This window comes from Cebus imitator, unplaced genomic scaffold (genome assembly GCF_001604975.1).
Source record: "Cebus imitator isolate Cc_AM_T3 unplaced genomic scaffold, Cebus_imitator-1.0 Scaffold28, whole genome shotgun sequence".
Taxonomy (NCBI): domain Eukaryota; kingdom Metazoa; phylum Chordata; class Mammalia; order Primates; family Cebidae; genus Cebus; species Cebus imitator.
The window spans coordinates 2,024,200-2,042,736 of record NW_016107343.1 but is presented as its reverse complement, the minus strand read 5'-3'; the positions used below and the strand labels follow the sequence as shown (position 1 = coordinate 2,042,736).

Here is an 18,537-nt window from a genome sequence, read left to right as displayed (position 1 = left end):
TAGTGAGCCAGCCCAGCCCGATCTGCAGGGGAGAGCCCTTCTGGCTCCCCTCCTCCCTCCCTTCATCTTCTGGGGGGCTGGAGGAGGACGGCCAGCAGAGACTGTGTGGCTCTGACCAGAGGACCTCTCACCTGCTTCTTAGCCTCCGTTTCTGGATACATAAAGGAAGGACTGGGTGGAGGGAGGAGAAAAATCTGCCACCATTTGAGTGAACGACATACCCCACCCCATGGCAGAAAATCAGGCAAACCTCCAGCCGGGAGGGGAGGGTGGAGGCCCCCAGAGGAGGGGCAGTGGCTTGGCATCCAGGTCATCTGGAGCCCAGAGAGAATCCAAGGCCAAAAAGCTATCAGGTTTCCTTTTTCTTCTCTTTTTTTTTCTTTTCCTTTTTTTAATTTTCACAGTCCTTCCTTGACTTCATCTCACTCCAACTCTTCTTTCCTGGCTCCCCACTCGGCTCCACTGCCGTGGGCCCCCGCTTCACACGTAGCACAGGTAGAGGTACGTCTTCTCTATCCTCCAGTCAGGCGGGATCTCCTCGGGCTTGTGGCCCTTCATGTGCTTCTGCATGGAGGAGAGGCTGGGGCAGTACTCCGTGCAGATGGTGCACTGGTAGGGCGAGGCGCCGTTGTGTGTTCTCAGGTGCTTGATCATGGCCGAGTAGTCCCGGGAGCGCTGGTGGCAGAGCTTACACTCAAAGGGCTTCTCACCTGAGGGCGGGGAGATGGGGCAGGAGAAAGTGAGGACAGGCAGAGGGCAAGTGAGGGCCCCAAGTCACCCTCAGGGGTGCCGGGGAAGCTGGGTTCCTGCAGCTGGGCTTGCTCCAACAGAACTTCCTGGGACAATCAAGGCACCACCCCAGACGGCAGCCACCAGTTACACATGGCAATGAATGAGGCTGTGCGACTGGGGCTCTACAGTTTTCTAACTTTTATTTCATGGTAACTAATTAAACAGCTACACGTAGCTAGTTTGCCCAGCTCCTTGTCTTACTATTCTCAACTCTCCCAAGACCAAAGTCTTTTCCCTTTCTAATTAAGAAAATGGATGTCTAGAAAGAGAAAGGTCCCAAAGTCCTCAGGAATGGCTCTTCAAGCCACAAGCCACAGGTCCATCCAGAGAGTAGGTGGATCAAGACCTTTCAGGGCTACAGATGGTGATGGTGGGGAGCAGGGGTGGGGGGAAACTGAGGAAACCCCGAGTGTCCCCTTCAAATATGCTACACCTGGGGACATGTATCCTGCTAAAGCTCTTTCTTTTGAGACGAAGTCTCACTCTCTCGTCCAGGCTTGAAAGCAGTGGTACAATCTCAGCTCACTGCAACCTCCACCTTCCAGGTTCAAGCAATCCCCTGCCTCAGCGTCCCAAGTAGCTGGGATCACAGGTGCTACCACCACGCCGGCCTACTTTTTATATTTCTAGTAGGGACAGGTTTTCACCATGTTGGCCAGGCTGGGCTTGAACTCCTGACCTCAAGTGATCCGTCTGCCTTGGCCTCCCTAACTGCTGGGATTACAGGCGTGAGCCACTGCACCCAGACTATCCTGCTAAAACTCTAGACCTCGCCCTGGGGACCCTGCCTCCCTCCTGAGGCTGGAATTGGGGGTAGGGTGGGATGGGAGGAATAAAGAACCTGGGAGTGCACAGCCACACCCTAGCCTTCTATACCCCAACTTTCCTTCCACAGAGTCCCCTGGAGCCGAGCAGAGGATGTAAGGGGACCTTGTTTCAATACAGTAATTAACTGGCCGGCCATCTCGCTATCAATACTCCTCCACGCACAGGCCCCAGCAAATAATGAAGTAATGAACAGCCAAAGTGATCTAACTATCGACCAGCTATTTACAATACTCACTGCCAATACAGTTAATGATCCACCTGCCAGGTCACATCCCTGACAAGGGGCTAAGGAAACGCCAGGGCTCGGGGAAATCCTCTAGGTCACTATAATTGTCAGCAATGGACACCTCACCCTCTCCTTGTGGGCTCAAACTGGGGCAAGAATACTGAGCTCTGACAACACACAGCTCTGCTTACTGCTCCTTCTGTCTACCCTTCCCCTCTAAAGGCAACGTACTCTCCTCTAAGCCAGCAGGATCTGCCTGAGGCCACCTCTCCCCCTTCCTCTGGACAGGACAGCTGTCTTCCCTGATCAGAGGGGGCATCTTCATTTTCCAAGTTCCACCACCTCTTATTCTTCTGTAAATCAACCTTCCCCACAACCAGCTGTGTGCTGGTGGTAAATGTCTAACAACTGGCTTTCCAAATAGCCCTGGTTTGTAGCATCTGCCGATTGCTATGATGTGACTACTCCTCCCAGGGCCAATTTTAAGCAACTAAGGTGATGTCACTGAACTTGAAATTGTGAAGAAATGTGAAAAATTAGCTTTCACAAAGCAAGTGCAGCTCCAGGACTCCACTGCCCCCAACCTGGGAAACTATGGAAGACCCTCCACTTATTTTGTCTTCTGACCTCAGGAAAAAGAGTAGCCTATATTTCTTTGTCCAATTTGAACAAGAAGATTGCAGTGGCTCACACTTGCAATCCTAGTACTTTGGGAGGCTGAGGAGGGTAGATCACTTGAGGTCAGGAGTTTGAGGCCAGCCTGACTAACATGGCGAAACCCTGTCTCTACTAAAAAAATACAAAATTAGCTGGGCATGGTGGCATATGCCTGTAATCCCAGGTAATTGGGAGGCTGAGGCAGGAGAATCACTTGAATCGGGGAGGTGGCGGTTGCAGTGAGCTGAGATTGTGCCATTGCACTCCAGCCTGGGCAACAAGAGTAAAAGTTAAAAAAAAAAAAAAAAAAAAAAAGAATGTGACGGCACTCTGAAATGTAAAACCTCATATGCATACAGGGATTATTAAATATATCTGCTCCTCTAATCTCAGAACCAAACACAAGCTAACTTTACAATTTCCCAACCTTCATAATAACCTAATTCAATGCACCCTAATTCTTACTCCAACTGAAATTACCCTAACCTTCACTTTCAGCTAAGTGTTCACATATAGACATCATTTTGCATGTCACCTCTGAACTATTGGTATAGCTGCCTGGAGGTGGGGGAGATCTCATTGGAAAGTGTGCTGGGATTGATTAGTAATGTCTGCCTTGGCCTTGACTGGGGTGTGGTGGTCCTCAGGCCACCATACCAGCCCTTAATAGAACCTCTTCTACTCTTTGGTTCAGCCTGGGATCATTCTCACTTAGGCTTCTCCGACAGACCATCTGTTCTCCACCTCCACCCAGGTCTGAGAGCCAGCTCAGGCCCCTCCCTGGCCCTCGGTACCTGTGTGCACCCTATAGTGCGTCTCCAGCTGATGCTTGAGGCTGAACTTCTTGCCACAGCCATTGCACTCGTAGGGTTTCTCACCCGTGTGGATGCGTTTATGGCTCTTGAGCGTGCTCTCATCCCGGAAGCAGCTGCCACAGAACTCACACTCATAGGGGTGGTCACCTGTGGGGACAAGGGGCTGGATCAGGTCTTTGCCCTTCCCTGCCCCCTCTTCAGGAGACAGTAGGGCACATTCAGTGCATGAAAGGGATGAGACAACCTGTATTTACCACCTCCAAAGACAACTTAAAGATCCACACCTCCATTGAATAAACAAGCAATACCTGTGTTCACACAGGTCCATACTTTACTGTGGCCCCATGATCATCTGTGGGGCAAGGGCCAGTCCTGGGAAAAGAGAGCCCATTTGGTTCAGGCATGGACAGCAGCCCCCAGAAAGCATGCCCCCACGTGGATACATACAGCAGGCCTCAGGGCTTTGAGACCTCACCATCCTGCTTCTTAGATGGCCTCTTCTCCCGTTCCTCTAGGTAAAGTGTGAAAATCACTCCAGTCTGACTCCGCAACCTTCAAAGAAATCTCTCCAATTTGGAGAACTTCATATTGTCTCCCAAATACCTTCGACAGTCCCCAATTTCTTACGTAGCTGTTTTCTCTGCTCAATTTCTTTTCTCCCTGGTGAACTCCTAATCATCCTTCAAAGCCCAGTTCATACCCCTGTGTGGACTTCCCTTTAGTTCCCCAGGCAGAATGAATCACACTTTCCTCTGTGTCCCCAAAGAGAAGAAATGTCCAGAATTTTGTTCTTTTATTAGCGTGGTATAATTTGTATGGCACTTTCGCATTAAAATGGCCCACATTTCCTGAGCACTCAGATGTGTGATGTGATCGTATCAGGCGATCATGGCAACAACCTTAAAGAAAGATATTATTCTCATTTTATAGTTGAGAAAAAATAAGATGCTTGGAGATGCTTCAACATCATCCCTGAGGTGAAACAGCAAGTAAGGAACTGAGCTGGGATTCAGGTTTGGGTCTGGCTCCAGAGTCCGGGTACCATATACTTGTCAGCTTGTTGACACACTGTGCTGTATCTACTGGCTTGCCCACCATACCTCCAGCATGGAAGCACCACCAAGATAAGAAGCCAGCCTCACCCATCCTTGTAGTCTGAGGACATCACACAGGGACAACCCAGAACAGACTCAGGAAATGGTGGGCCTATGAAACCTGGAGAGAACTGCCTTTTCTAGGTCTGGAATCTAAGTCCATCAGGGTCTCTTTTGAGGATCCCACTCTTAAATCCCCAGAGCATGAGAGGTTGGGGTGTGGAGATTATCTTGCATTTCATACCCAAAGTGGAGGGTTTGAGGGATGAAAGGTGAGGACTCCAGCTACTTATTTATTACAGGAATGAAGGCGCAGACAATAAAGATAGATTGATCACCCCAGACTTTGTTCATGAATATTTAAATATCGCTGATTCGTCTTGTCACTGTAATTACAATTTCTCTGGGCTGCATCTCCAACAACCACAGTTTATGGTAAAGAATGGCCCACTGTATTTCACTTGTCCCTCTGCAGATGTGCGGGGCTGCCAACCGTGTAATGTCCTCTGCATTTCATACATTTTCTTCAGCTGCTGAAGGTTTAAGTCATCCACAATGACCTACGTTTTTTCATTATCCCCATGTCAAACTGCGCTCGTGCCTGGGCATAAATTGTCCTTCTCGTTATAGACTCGCATGCCTGTGCCTTCACTTCCTTTTTAAAATGATATTTTACTCTCTCCTCTCTCTCCCCTCCTCAGTCCACTAACCAAATCTCCCACCTCCCAAAGCCAGGCCCCTGTACCCACATAAATTCTCATCTCTTCTGATGGCTCTGAAGGGTTTTTAGGGCTCTGTGGGGAGTGGATGCTGGGCTCTGTTCAGTGGCTGACTTTCTCAAGGGTGGAGGATTTGCAAGAAGCGCTGATGCCACGAGAGGGGCACTTTAATCAGGAATCAGATGGGAGAAGCTCAAAGAGTGGCATCAGGCCTTGGCACCAGTTCACCCCAATCTATAGGGCGTTGTGCTGGTTCAGAGGCTCGGCCAGCAAGTCCCTCACCTGCAGATCTGGGGATGAGCCAAGGCCTGGGGTTCTCAGCTGGGGAAATTGCTACCTGCCCATCGTCACTGTCAGAGCCATGGGTACTGCCTGGCCTCCAGCCCTATCAAACCCAAGGGGAGTGGAGGCCCGTGCAGACCCTGGTACTAATTAGTTGTGTGTCTAATACAGTCAGGGCCAGTCTCTGTGTGTGTGTGTGTGTGTGTGTGTGTGTGTGTGTGTATCCTAACCCACTCTCTCTGTGTGTTTGTACTCACAGCCCCATCTGGTCTGACAGCCAACTCCCCCTCCTTACTGAATCGGCAACGATTACGACTTTAATCAAAGATTCAGTATCCTCATTAAGGTATAAATAAATAAATAAAGCAAAGGCCACGTGAGACTTCAGCCGGAGCCGGTAATTAAAACGTACATCGGCAGCCACCCAGCCGGGGGGAAGGCATGCGGTAGGGAGGCAGGGGGTGGCTGCCTGTGCCTTTCACCTCCAGAGGGGTCCCTAACAATTTAAAAAACAAAGGGTTAAGACAGAGGAGTTTGTTTGATCCGATTTTTATGAATTTAATTATAAAGTGGAGCACATGTTAAATGAGTTTAAATAGGAAATCTCCAGTGTCTGCCCAGGGAAAAGAATAAAAAGAACTTAGAAGGAAAAACCAACAACAACAAAAAAAAAAAAAGAAAAGAAAGAAAAGTCACCAACACACATGTATCCCCATCCTGATTTGGAAGCATGGTGAGCACCTGGCATGAAATCCTCACCCTGAGAGCTAATTGTGTCGGTGTGGCCATAATGTACACAAAACTGGCTGCAGAACTCAAAATCCAATTTGTGGTATGTTGATTAACTCTGTAGCCTCTTTAATGAGCTTGACATTAAGTGCAGGACAAACGAGACTAATTAGAGCCCCCTCCAGCCTGCCCAGTGCACCTGTGACCCCCCACACCCCCAATCTGTCCTTACTTGGTGCTTTCTCTGGTACTGGCCAAGCCTAGTGTCTGTCGTCCTCCCCACCCCAGCCCCATCCTGCTGGCTCCTCAGGCCCCTCCCTCCCAGTCCCGCCCTTCAGCACAGCTGAGAGTTTATTATATGATGAGCCATGTGAATCAGGGATCCATCAATGCCAAGAGCACGGCTGGACTAACCTACCAAACACAGCTGCTGGTGCTAAACACTCAGCCCCAGCAGCAAATGGGCCAAGAACAACGGAATATTAATGAGGCATTGTGTGTGGGGTGTGCACAGCCTGTATATGGCTTGTGTGCACAGTGCCTCGCTGGTGTGAAAATGCGTGGGTGTCTCTCTGTGTGTGCACAGGCAGCACACACGCTCCGTGTATCCTAGAATAAGCAAGGGTTTCTCCCCAACTCTGGAAACAGCCCTTCCCCAGGGATCTGTGCCATGACTGACACAAGGGCATGTGACATTTTAATATCTGAGCTCTGAGACGGTGGCATGGACAGAGCAGGGCATATTCTGGGTGGATTTAGCAGGACTGAGATCATGCAAGTTAAACGAAGCCAACTGATTTGACCCAGCAGCATGCTCATGCTCAGAACTGGCTGAAAGGTATCTAGCCATCTTTCTTTCTTTCTTTCTTTCTTTTTGAGAGGGAGTCTCACTCTGTCGCCCAGCCTGGAGTACAGTGGTGTGATCTCGGCTCACTGCAACCTCTACTTCCTGGGTTAAAGCCATTCACCTGCCTCAGCCTCCTGAGTAGCTGAGATTACAGGCTCACGCCACCACAGCCGGCTAATTTTTGTATTTTCAGTAGAGACGGGGTTTCACCATGTTGGCCAGGCTCGTCTCGAACTCCTGACCTTATGATTCACTGGCCTTGGCCTCCCAAAGTTCTGGGATTACGGGTGTGAGCCACCATGCCTGGCCAAGCCATCTTTTGTAACACTAAATGAACTCGGGGACCCGTTGAGGGAGGTGTTCATAGGAAGGTGCATATACCTGCAGGGGAGACACTTATGCAGTAGCTGTAGAGAAAGTCCTTGTCAATATCCCACCCTTGGACCTTCTTATTGAGCCCGCCCCTCTGGGCACTACCTCTGTCCTATGCCAGCAATTTTAAGTAGTTCTGTGAAATCTGGTGGTGCTAAGGCAAGGTGCTCCTCTGAACAAAATGGCATCCACAGGTGAGAGCCAGGAAGGCTCGTTAATGAGGATACCTACTGCTGGCAGACCAGGCCAGCTCCGGCCATGAGAAGTAAAGCTCTTCCCTTATTTAGCAGAGCCTGCCACCCATGCAAGACCTGGCCTGCATACTCAATCTCTGAGCTGTGACAAGACTCTCAAAGTGAAGAGAGGGCCTACTGCTGTTCCTTTACATGGCATGCAGAGGTTTTTATGAGTATACACTCTGTTACATACCCAGATAGAGACCTGACCCCACCACTCCCTACAAACACAGCACACAAAGGCAGAGCCACATGCAGACTCAGAAATGGGCATTCCTTTATCGAGGTACCAGTCAGCAGAGCCCCAGTTTTGGCACAGAGAAAAGAAGGAATATAAGCCATCCACTCCCCTGTTAGGGAAGACTGGGGACACCAAGTGTCCCCATCCCTGAAGCCTAGAGGGTGGGGGCAGGGAATGGCCAGCCCCTGGGCACCCGGCCTCCTTACCTCATAACCCCTCCCTTGTCCCATCACCTGGAACTGGCTGAGCAGCAATATTTCACTGCTCACCGTTTAAATGACCTCCTGGTCTTCCCTAAACAGGGTTAAGGTCCAAGTACAGGCCTTTGTTATTGCAGGGAAAGTAGGACCACTTCTTCAGCATGCCCTCAGAAGCCTGAAGCTGACTTCAGAAATGTGTGTGGATGGAGCGTGGGGCATCAAGAGTGGTGGGAGGCAGGGCAGACACTGTTAAGAGACCCAGCAGGTCAGTGTTTCTCAAAATTCCTTTTGGGTCTACCTACATGAGAATCCCTTGGGAATACCTACTAATAATGCTGGGTCTGGGATCCCACCCCTAGCCCCACGGAATAAAAGTTTCTGAGAGTGGGACCCGAGAGTCTCCCTTTTTAACGAGCATCCTGTGTTGAACACGGTAAGACTTCCGCAGAAGAGGGCTAGGAGAACTGTCCACATTTACCTGCACGACAGGCAGCCCCTGCATGTCTAAACCTTGAGCAGAAGGGCTGAGGGCTGACTCAGCCCACCACCTCCACTTTACGTCCTTGGAGGTAAATATAGACATGGGCTCCCAGAGATCCGATCCACCCGTCAGCTGGATTGACCTACCTGTATGTGAGCGCAGGTGGCGTTTGAGGGCCGTGTGGCTGGGGAAGGTACGGTTGCACTCGCTGCAGATGTAGCTGCGCACGCCCGCATGGACCTCCATGTGCTGCTGCAGTGCGCTCTGTGCCTGGAAACGCTTCCCACACAGCAGGCAGAAGACGGCCATGTCGGTGCCTGTGGGAGACAGGAGAGGGGGTGCCTCAGGAGGGTGGGAACACAAGGCGCGTTCTTTACCCATCTGGAGTGAGAGCTAGCGTCGGGACTCACACCTCCAAATCCCCGTGTTCAGGGGCAAATCCAGAGTTGGCCCAGGCTGTGCAACAGTGAGCACCCGGTATGTGGCCCCAGTGATGGCAAAATCGACGTCGCTCCTGAGCTCCGGAAGCTCAAGTGTAGCAGGAGAGGGAGAGGCAGTAATCAAATGCATCACAACAGCAAGGGTAATGTGCAACTGTGTTGGGTGGTACGTAAAAGAAGGCAGGGTACTAAGAGGGTACATACCGGATGGACGTCACAGAGTCTGGGGCAGAATGTGGGGGAGTCCGGGTAGACCCAGCAAGGACAAACAATAACAAAGATACTGTGGGCCAGTCATTGTTTTAACATAACTAATATAAATCCACAACTCCAAAAGCTAGCCTCTGTCATCCTCACGTTTTAGACAAGTGAGATCAAGTACTTTGGCCAAAATCCCATAAAGCAGCAGTCCACAACATTTTTGGCACCAGGGACCGGCTTCATGGAAGGCAACTTTTCCAGGTATGGTAGGCGGATGGTTACGGGATGATTCAAGTGCATTACATTTATCATTAGGCTCTCAATAAGGAGAGTGCAGCCTAGATCCCGTGAATGCACAGTTCCCAGTAGGGTTTAGGCTCCTGTGAGAATCTAATGTCACCACTAATATGACAGCAGAAGGAGCTCAGCTTTGCTCGCTTGCCTCCTGCTATGCAGCCCAGCTCCTAACAGGCCAGAGCCGGGGCGATGGGGATCCCTGCCATAGAGTCCATAACTGGCAGAGCTGGGATTCATACCAACGCACCCTAGATTTTAATGCTTTCCCAAGTTTAACTAAAGACCCTGCTTTTTTAAACTACTTCGCCACTCACTAAAGCATTAATCGTAGGGTCTATTCATTCAACAAGTATTACTTGGTGCCTCCTACAAGTGAGGCTGTCTTTGTGGCACCGGGGGTATGACCACGGAAGAGCATGCAAAGTCCCTGCTCTCGTGACCAATGTTACCCAGTACAGCAGGTGAATGGCAGAATCCAGAAGATGGAAGAGTGTCTGAGAACACTCTGGGCCAGAAGGAAACGCGGCCGTGGGAGGACCGGGCAGAGGAATGGGGCAGAGCAGCTGGGGAAGAAGAGGAGGAGACGAAAGGGAAAGGCAAGGGCCAGGCCATGCAAGGTCTTGCAAACCACATCAAGAGCTTTAGGTTCCATCCTAAACCGGATGGGCAGCTGTCAAAGGATTTAAAGCTAGTTGAGTGGTGTGAGATTTGTATCTAATCCTGACTGGCCGTTCACCCCCACAGTACCCCCCAAACGCAGGCTGCCATTATCTGTCTGTTATCAACCCCTTTCTGATGCTGCTCTGGAGCCGTGGCCTTTCTGGCTGCAGCACTACGGGAGGAAGTATCTGACCTCGTGTCTGAGTCCTAACTGGCAGCTTGTTGTCCACCCTTTGGGGCTGTTTTCCTGAGCACAGCAGCTCCCTGGCAGGCCCATCTGCATGTCTCTGTGCTGGTGAGTGAGCACTGCACGCACCAGCACAGAGACTATCTACCTTTCCTGCTTGTGTCCCCCACACAGGAAACAGAGGTGTGAGGTCACGTGCCCTTGGCCCCACACCTCTGTCCCCTGTGTGGGGGACACAAGCAGGAAAGGTAGATAGGCCTAGCATCTGTCAGTCCAGTCCAGAGTGGAGGGAGGGCCAGAGCTTTGGCTGCTGGAAGCCATGGGCTGCTCAGCGTGGAATGGGGAAGTGTCTGGTGCAAGGTAGGGAGGAGAGAAGGGATGGCACGAAGAACCTCCCTGCCTTCCTGGCCCATTGATGAGGATAGCAAGTGAGAGGTCTGATCCTCAACACCTCCGTCCCACTCATGGCTGGGTTAGGACCAACTAGGAGGCAGGCAAGGCCCACCTTTCACTGTCCCCACACCCACCCTGATACCCCTTTCCTTTGCAGACACTGAAGTCCAAGCACCTGGAGCCATGCTCCACCTCGCCAGCATCATGAAGGCTGAGTAGGGGAGGGGAATAGCAGCCAGCACTGGATGTTGCTCCTGGCCATCAAAAAGCAGGAAGGAAGGGGAGCAAAACTAAGTGTTATGCTAGGTGCTTTATCTACGCTGTCAGCTCATTTAAAACTTGCAATCCTACAAGGCAGGCATTCTTATCCCCCTTTTTGCTAATGGAAAACAGAGAGATTAAATAACTCACCTAACATCACACAGAAAGAGACAGAGTTGGGATCTGAAAATATCTCAGTTTGTCTGCTTTCAGAAACTAGGGGGCTGGGCTCAATGCTACCTCTGAGGCTGGCAGCTTGCCTGTCTGGGCTTACCCTAGAAGAGGCCCAGGAAGGACAGTACAGAGCACCCTGCAACTAGTACAGCTCCAGCAATGGCCAGAACCCCTGGCCAGGAGTGGGGTTGGGTCAAAAGGCATAGCTCTCTGAGGCCTTTCAACCCCAGTGGGAGCCACCAAGATCTCTCGGAAGTGTTGAGTAGGGTGCTCAGCTCCACTTGCTGGAGGGGGACACAATGGGAGATGTATCTTTCCGGGCAGAGGCGGTGCCAAGAGTTGACAGTGAGTCTTCAATGTCCCTCCCTGCCTAACCTACATACACAGGAGCAGAGGGCATCTGCAATGCATTCTGTGCCTGGCGGCCCCTGCTCCTTCAACCTGAGGGTCCCCAGCATCCACCTCCTCTCTGCCCTTAATCCTCACCCCACAGAGAGCCCAAGTAAGCCAGGTGTTCAAACAGCTACCTTAAATCAGTGGGGCCAGCCATGCCCTTTAAGAGCCAAGGCTTCTCCTTACGCATCCTCTGAGATCCCCTGCCTGCATGCAAGAAACCTGGCCATAGGGAACATGAATGGCATTCTTAATGGGACGTCTGAGCCTATACAGTACAGCCAGATCCAGAGATTCTCTGAGGGCCAATACCACCTAGCACGGCAGACCATGGTACTTTGCCCCTTTGGTCTTCCCAAGGGCCCTCGATGCTGCCCCTACTTCTCAGGGTGGCCTGAACCCACTTCATGTCCATTCAGCCAACTCACTGAGCTACCACTGAGTGTAGGCACTGTGCTAGGGGACCAGGGGCATGCTGAGGCTGAGCAGAGAAACCAGGTCCCAGACAAATGGGAGATGCCGAGTTGACAACCACCCAGAGGATAAGGCAGGGTGACTCCAAGAGCTTCTGGGATTTTGAGTTAGGTGTTGAAAAGTAAAGAGTCTCTGAGAAGCCAAGGACAAGAAGTTGAGGCATATGTGCCAGGCTAAGGAGAGAGACGGTGCAGGCAAGTGTCAGAGCAGATGGGGCCGAGGACAGGCCCTGGGGAATGGAGACAAGCTGGGAGGGTGATGGGCGTCAGGTCACAGAGGGCAGCACACACCACGTAGGCAGGTTGGACTTTATTCTACAGGCAATGTAGTGCCACAAAGACCAAGAACTGCTATGATCCTAAAGTTTGGGTCTCCTCCGATTCCTTTTCTGAAATCCTAACCCCTGAGATGATGATATTAGGAAGTAGGGCCTGGGGGAGGTAATTGGATACTTAAAATGGGATGAGTGTCCTTGTAAAAGAGGGCCCCCGAGAGCTAGCTAGCCCCTTCTACCATGTAAGGACACAGAAGTCAGCAGTCTGTAACCAGGAGGAGGACCGTCACCAGAACCCGAACATGCTAACACCCTGACCGCAGACTTCCCAGCCTCCAGAGCTGTGAGCAGTGCATGTCTGCTGTGTATAAGCCAGTCCATGGTCATTTGTTAGAGTAGCCCAAATTGACTCAGATGAGTGGTGCCGGCACGATCCGACCTGTGTTAGAAGGCAGTGACTCTGGGCACATGTAGGGGCTGACAGCAGCAGCAAGTGGTGAGAAGCAGCCAGAGGGCTGATGGGCCATTGGAGGAGGGTGGGGACCAGAGGAGGGCAGAGGCTGCCAGGGTGAAGGGAGAGAGAAACTCCTAGAAAGGTGGACAGCAGGGGAGGGGTGGCACACACAAAATCCAGGTGGCCGGTTTTGCACCTGGCCAATAGGCTGGAAGTTAGATGGTCACCCCCTGGAAAGGAAATGCTGTGATGTCCCTACAGTGGTCTCTGTCCCCTTCCTGGGACATTCCACAAGGCGCAGGGGTGTTCCGTGGCCACGTATCTACCAACCAAAGCTCCCAGGGGAAGAAAGGAAGGGCTCTGAGACTCGGTATCCACTTTCCCCCATTCTTCTGCTTGGAGACTAACAGCTATGATGATAGAAAATTATTTTTAAAAAACTGGAAAGGGCGGGGGAGATGTGGATGAGACACAAGAAAAGCTATTGGTGCATGCGAGTTAAAAATCTAGAGACTAGATGTGAGTTATTAAACAATTTGCTGCCGTTTCAGCCTAGCTGATTGTTCGCATGTATGATGAGTCAGGGCAGATTCTATTACACTGGGAGATTAAGCAAATAAATGCTAGCTTTTGGAAACACATTAAAATGTGGGACTATGGAAATAAAATTATCTAGAAAATTGTATTAGCAATTCATTAGCTGCAGTGAGATGTGCGGCGGAGCAGGGGGGCTGGCAGCACTGGAGCGCTCCGCTCCCTTCAATGCCTGGGTTTTGTCCTCTGCTACGGAGAGATGTCAGTCCTGGTACCACTGGGGGGGGGGATTGCTCTGACCGGATGAACGAGAGACCCTCAGAAGTCAGATGATCCACATGACACGGGGGAAGGAAAAGCAGTACAGGGGCCCAGCTCTCCCACATACTCACCTTGTGGCCCTGAGCAAGTCATTTCACTTCGCCAGGTCCATTTCCTCCTTATCTGCCACACTGTGGTTATCAAGAACATTGACTGAGACATCCACATGAAGAGACTTTATAACGTGGTCACAGAGCCAATCCCAGCCAAACACCACCTTCATCTGAAAATCGCGTCCCCTCCTCTGGGCAGACTCACAGACCTGGATACACACTTATGGTGAGTGCAGAGAAGTCTGGGTTTTGGGCTCTTTCCTCCTCAGCTGAGTACCCTTGTGCAGTGGACAACCTGGATCGTGAGTCATGGCAGCCCTGCACCATACACATGCCTTAGTTGTTATGTTGCCTCTGGGCTGTTTCTGGGAAGCTGACCCTAGAGAAGGCATCTTTGATGAGTTACACCACTTAGGATTCAGTGCCAAGAGTGCCAGCTTCCTCTGAGCTCTCACTGTTACACCACATAAAGCCCCGTATTGCATTTACTTTGGACTTTCAGCTCTGCCTAATAGATTATAAGCCTCCAAAGCAAGAACTATTGTTTTCATCTTTATATTCCCCAACACACAGCACAGGGCCTGATATAGAGTAGCACTTAACAACTGCACGTTGAATTAGAAAATAAATAAGGGTCTGTGAGACCATAACAAAGGTGAGGAAGGAGGTATGAGGAGAGTCATAGTACAGACAGAGGGCCAAGGCTGGTGAGCGTTCAGACCACAGTCTGTAAATGAAACCACTACTGACAGCACCCAACAAGACTCTCCTTGGAAATCAGTCATGCCAAGTGACACACAGGCAGCGCATCTCACTGAGGCCTCCCATGTCTGTCTTGGGGGCTGGACAGGACTGCCTAGTTCTCACTCCATGTCTGAACTCTGTTGCTCAGAAGCAAAGACCCAGACCATGGAAGGATCAGTTTTGCTATTTTATATGTTGAAACAGTCCAAAAATGCCAATTCTGGCCCAGAGACGCAGCCCTTCTTGGATTTGTGATCCCAGTCCAGGAAGCTGTTGTCCCTAACCTCGGTTTCCTCATCTAGAAAAGAGAATTCATAACTAAACCGCCCTTTCCAACCCTGACTTCACAGCCCTGTTACGATGCAACTGACAAACGTTTTTGATTATGTAAATCCCACAAATGTATTATATTGTTTTCTATCAATCTGTAAATTTCAATGTAAATCAAATATATAAATCAGCTTTGACCCAAGGAAGTAATTTTTCAGGTCAAGGAATTAGCACCTCTGCTATTCTGAAGAATGAATGGGACTCAGTCTTAACCTGGACTCCCAGGGTATGTGCTCAAAGGGAATCTGAAGTAGGAAAAGGGGATGCAAAGGTTGAAGCTATACAAGGCTCAAGGAGCATGACTCTCAGTAATATGGGCAGGGTCCATGCAAATATCTGGGACCACATTTGCATCAATTCTATCTCCAGGGAAGGTGACCGACACCAGACCCCTGAATGGCAACACAGCCAGTTTTGACTACAGGGCACATATGGTTCAAAGTCTTCCAATTTAAAACAAGCTTAATTTTAGCAAAAAGGAAGGAGGAAGGGAAGGAAGGAAGGAAGGGAGGGAGGGAAGGAGGGAGGGAGGGAAGGAGGGAAGGAGGGAAAGGAAGAAGGGAGGGAGGGAGGGAAGGAGGGAAGGAGGGAAAGGAAGAAGGGAGGGAGGGAAGGAGGGAAAGGAAGAAGGGAGGGAGGGAGGGAGGGAGGGAGGGAGGAAGGAAGGAAGGAAGGAAGGAAGGAAGGAAGGAAGGAAGGAAGGAAGGAGAGAGAAGGGGAGAAAGAGCCAGGCCAGGGTGGAATAGTAGGCAGGAGGGGTGACATAGATCTAGGGTATTTCACCCAGGTGATGACGGGGTCTGAAATCACAAAACACAAAAACCCTCATGTTTACACCTGTGCCATTTCCATACCAATTATCTCCTTAATAGTAGGGAAGGAAGAGGATCAGAGGGGTACACAGCTGGAGAAGATGTTCAGGTGCTACACCTTCTTGGAGCAAAGCTCTTATTATCTCCCGCTATAAGCAGTTTCCTAATCAAAGGAGCAGAGGGATCTAAATATACTCCAGCTTTTTTTGGTAAGCAGGCTGGGACTGCTGTGTGTGCAAGTGCTGGGGTGTGTGCATGCCTGTGTGTGTGTGCATGTCCATGTACCCTGGAGGGGCTTCTCACGTCCAGTCCTACCCAACCTCACCCAACAAAGGAAGGACTGCCTCCTCTGCCACCCCAACAGCTTCTTCTCCCCACAGAAAGAACATAACAAATTGAGGAGGGTGTGAAAACATTGATTTAAACTAGAAATGTTCCCCACCTTCCACCCTCAGCCCCCAAATCCTTCAGATATGTTTTTCTGCTCCCTCTGACATCTGGGGGATTACTCTTTCCTAAGACACCATCTCTAGCATGGGCAACCTTCATGACCACACACTCAAGCCACCACATAAACTGATGCCTTTTTCTTTCACCCATCTTCTCCTCCCTTTGCCCCTAGGTTGCTGCTGAAAAAGGCAGCAGAGCTGCACCATCCACTCCGCAAGAGAGAAAGAGAGGCAGAGACAGGCAGCACAGGGCTGACTCCCAGACAAGGCAGGAAAGCTCTGCCTGCATCTTAAGAGGATGGAGAAGGCTGGGGTGGGGTGGGGTGGGGTGAGGAATAGACAGAAAGGAACAAAATCCAGCCCTTGATATCTGCAGTGGCTCTCCGTTTTGACTTCCCCTGTGCCATCATTTAGGGCTCAGCTCCTTTTCAAGGGAGGTACTGGACCAAGGGTCAAGAGCCCTCTCTTTAGTTCTCCGGTTTTCCTCTTGAGCATGAGTTCCAGGATCATTTGGGATGCACTCCTGCACTCCCAGCCTTCCTTAGAAGGCTAACTAGGTGGGCAACAGAGGCCACGTCAGCACACTGAACCCTGGAAACAAATCAGCTTCTGATGAATGGGAGACAAGTTCTCCAGTTCCTTTTACTGGGGTAGGATACACTAAGATACCATCTTAGAAGACTTGTCTCAAACTCAATTAGCTTTGAGCTCATGCATAGGTGTCTGTCTCCTGCATGTGGAGTTACCCACTGCTGGGGCACTCAGTTACACCATCCCAAACCAAGCCAAGAGCCAAAAACCTGAGCATCACTTGTCAATTTCCCCCTTGTCAATTTTAAGTTTCTTTATCCAGCCCTCTCTGCCTCTTTTTCCTTCCTTTCTTATCTACACAGAATCATAGAAGGCATCTACACATCTGTATGACATTCCATTTCCACAAGAGAACAGGGGAATGTGAAGGTTTCAATACCGTCAGTCAAGGGAGCAAAAGCATCTTCATTGAGTAACAAAAAAAAAAGGGAGAGGAGTTTGAACGGCTAATTCAGATTTGTTTTAAAACTAAGCAATGGATAAGAGAGTGATTACATGTTTCAAAACATATGCCCACATGCAACTTTCAGTCTCTTGGGGAATGTGGCTGCATCCTCAGGCGGTGGCAGCTAGCAGAGCTGGCTCCCGGAAAACCGTGTATTTGTTTAGCAGTGAGCTGCAGACACAAGTGCATTTCATTACTTGGCACCTCCAGCTACAGTAAACAAATTTGTCAGCTCACTAGCTCATTAAGGTGCGCCCTGGACATGGGGGATTTATTGAGACCTGCACAATAAATGTAACATGAATGGATTTACTAATTTTGTCAATCACTTCAACAAACGAGCCAAAGAGGGGGAGAACATGGGGGAGGGGGACAAGAAAAGGGGTGGATAAAAAGGGGAAGGAAGTTTTTAAAAAGGATGAGAGAAATTTGGTTTGCAAGAAGAGAGAATAAACGGGTTAAGAGGTGACAAGATCTGCATTCTTTTACTGGGCTACACACCCATCTTCCCTTTCATTCAATTTACCTCCTATGCTGGGCTGCCCTTTCAAGGGTATAGGGGCCTCTGGCAGGAAGGGTGCACGCTAAGTTACAAGATGCCAAATCAAGTCCTGGTTCCCTGCAGTGCCACACCGATGGCAACATCCTCCTCCCTTCCTCTCAGCATCAGATATGGAACTAATGAATCCGAGGATTAAAAACCACGTTCCAGGAAGTATCTGCTTCCAAGCACACCAGCAGAGACTAGTATCCTCTGCTGGTACCTCCCACCTGCCCCAGCAGCTCCTTCTTGGATCCCAGTCCACTGGCTGGGCCCTTCCAGACATTCCAGAATGAATTAAAACTTCTCCAGGAGCAAGGGGAGGAAGAAGGAAAGGGAGTGTGAGTGTGTGTGTGTGTGTGTGTGTGTGTCTGTGTGTGCACGCGCGCGCGCACGCAGTGGGGGGGTGAGTTGGGGTGGAAAGTAAATCCGGAGAGGTATGCAGCCCTCTGGTCTGTAACTTTCAAAATGACAGCAGGACTAGGGCAAAGGTCACCGGGTCCAAGGCCTTAAGCACCTCCGCCAGCTGTGGCAGAGAAGCCTGGAGCCCGCAGGACACCTGCCCGTATAAATCAGCGGTAAGCAGCACCCGCTGAGGGCGAGGACAATGGGCCCACACGGGGGTGGGAGGCAGAACAATGGGGCCTGGCCAGTGCGCAGGCCCGGAACAAATGTGCCCTGGCACCACGGGGGCCCCCATTTGTGAAACTAATTGGCCCACGATTGAAAAATCGGACCAACTTCAACAACCCAGAGAGGAGAAGGGCAGCCTGCAGTAGCCTAACCTCGCCCAGTTCTGCAGAGCAAGCCTAGCCTAGCCCAGCCCAATCCAGCCCAACCTTGGGTGGAGCATCTGATGTGGAAGCCTCTCTCAGGAACTGCCCATTCTGGCAGAGAGGTGCCTCTGAGATGGGAACAGTCTGGGAGAATGACGGACTGTGGCATGGAGCAAGCAGGCATGGTGCCGACCTGAGGGCCCTGTGCCCAACA

The 18,537-nt window shown here is 50.6% G+C and overlaps 1 protein-coding gene across 4 annotated transcripts in view; it reads right to left on the bottom strand.

Moving 5' to 3' along the window:
• Positions 1–391: 391 nt before the first annotated feature.
• Positions 392–18,537, bottom strand: part of ZBTB16 (zinc finger and BTB domain containing 16) — a 196,838-nt gene continuing 178,692 nt past the window's right edge. For 2 of the 4 annotated variants that reach the window (XM_017523310.2, XM_037736651.1), the window contains exons 5-7: positions 8,666–8,836; positions 3,298–3,465; positions 392–710 (exon numbers count right to left, since the gene is read on the bottom strand). In XM_017523310.2, the coding sequence (XP_017378799.1) occupies positions 481–710; positions 3,298–3,465; positions 8,666–8,836 (569 nt within the window). In that variant the 3' untranslated portion in view covers positions 392–480. The remainder of the gene's footprint in view (positions 711–3,297; positions 3,466–8,665; positions 8,837–18,537) is intronic. The other 2 variants (XM_017523309.1, XM_017523311.2) reach the window with 1 other exon arrangement.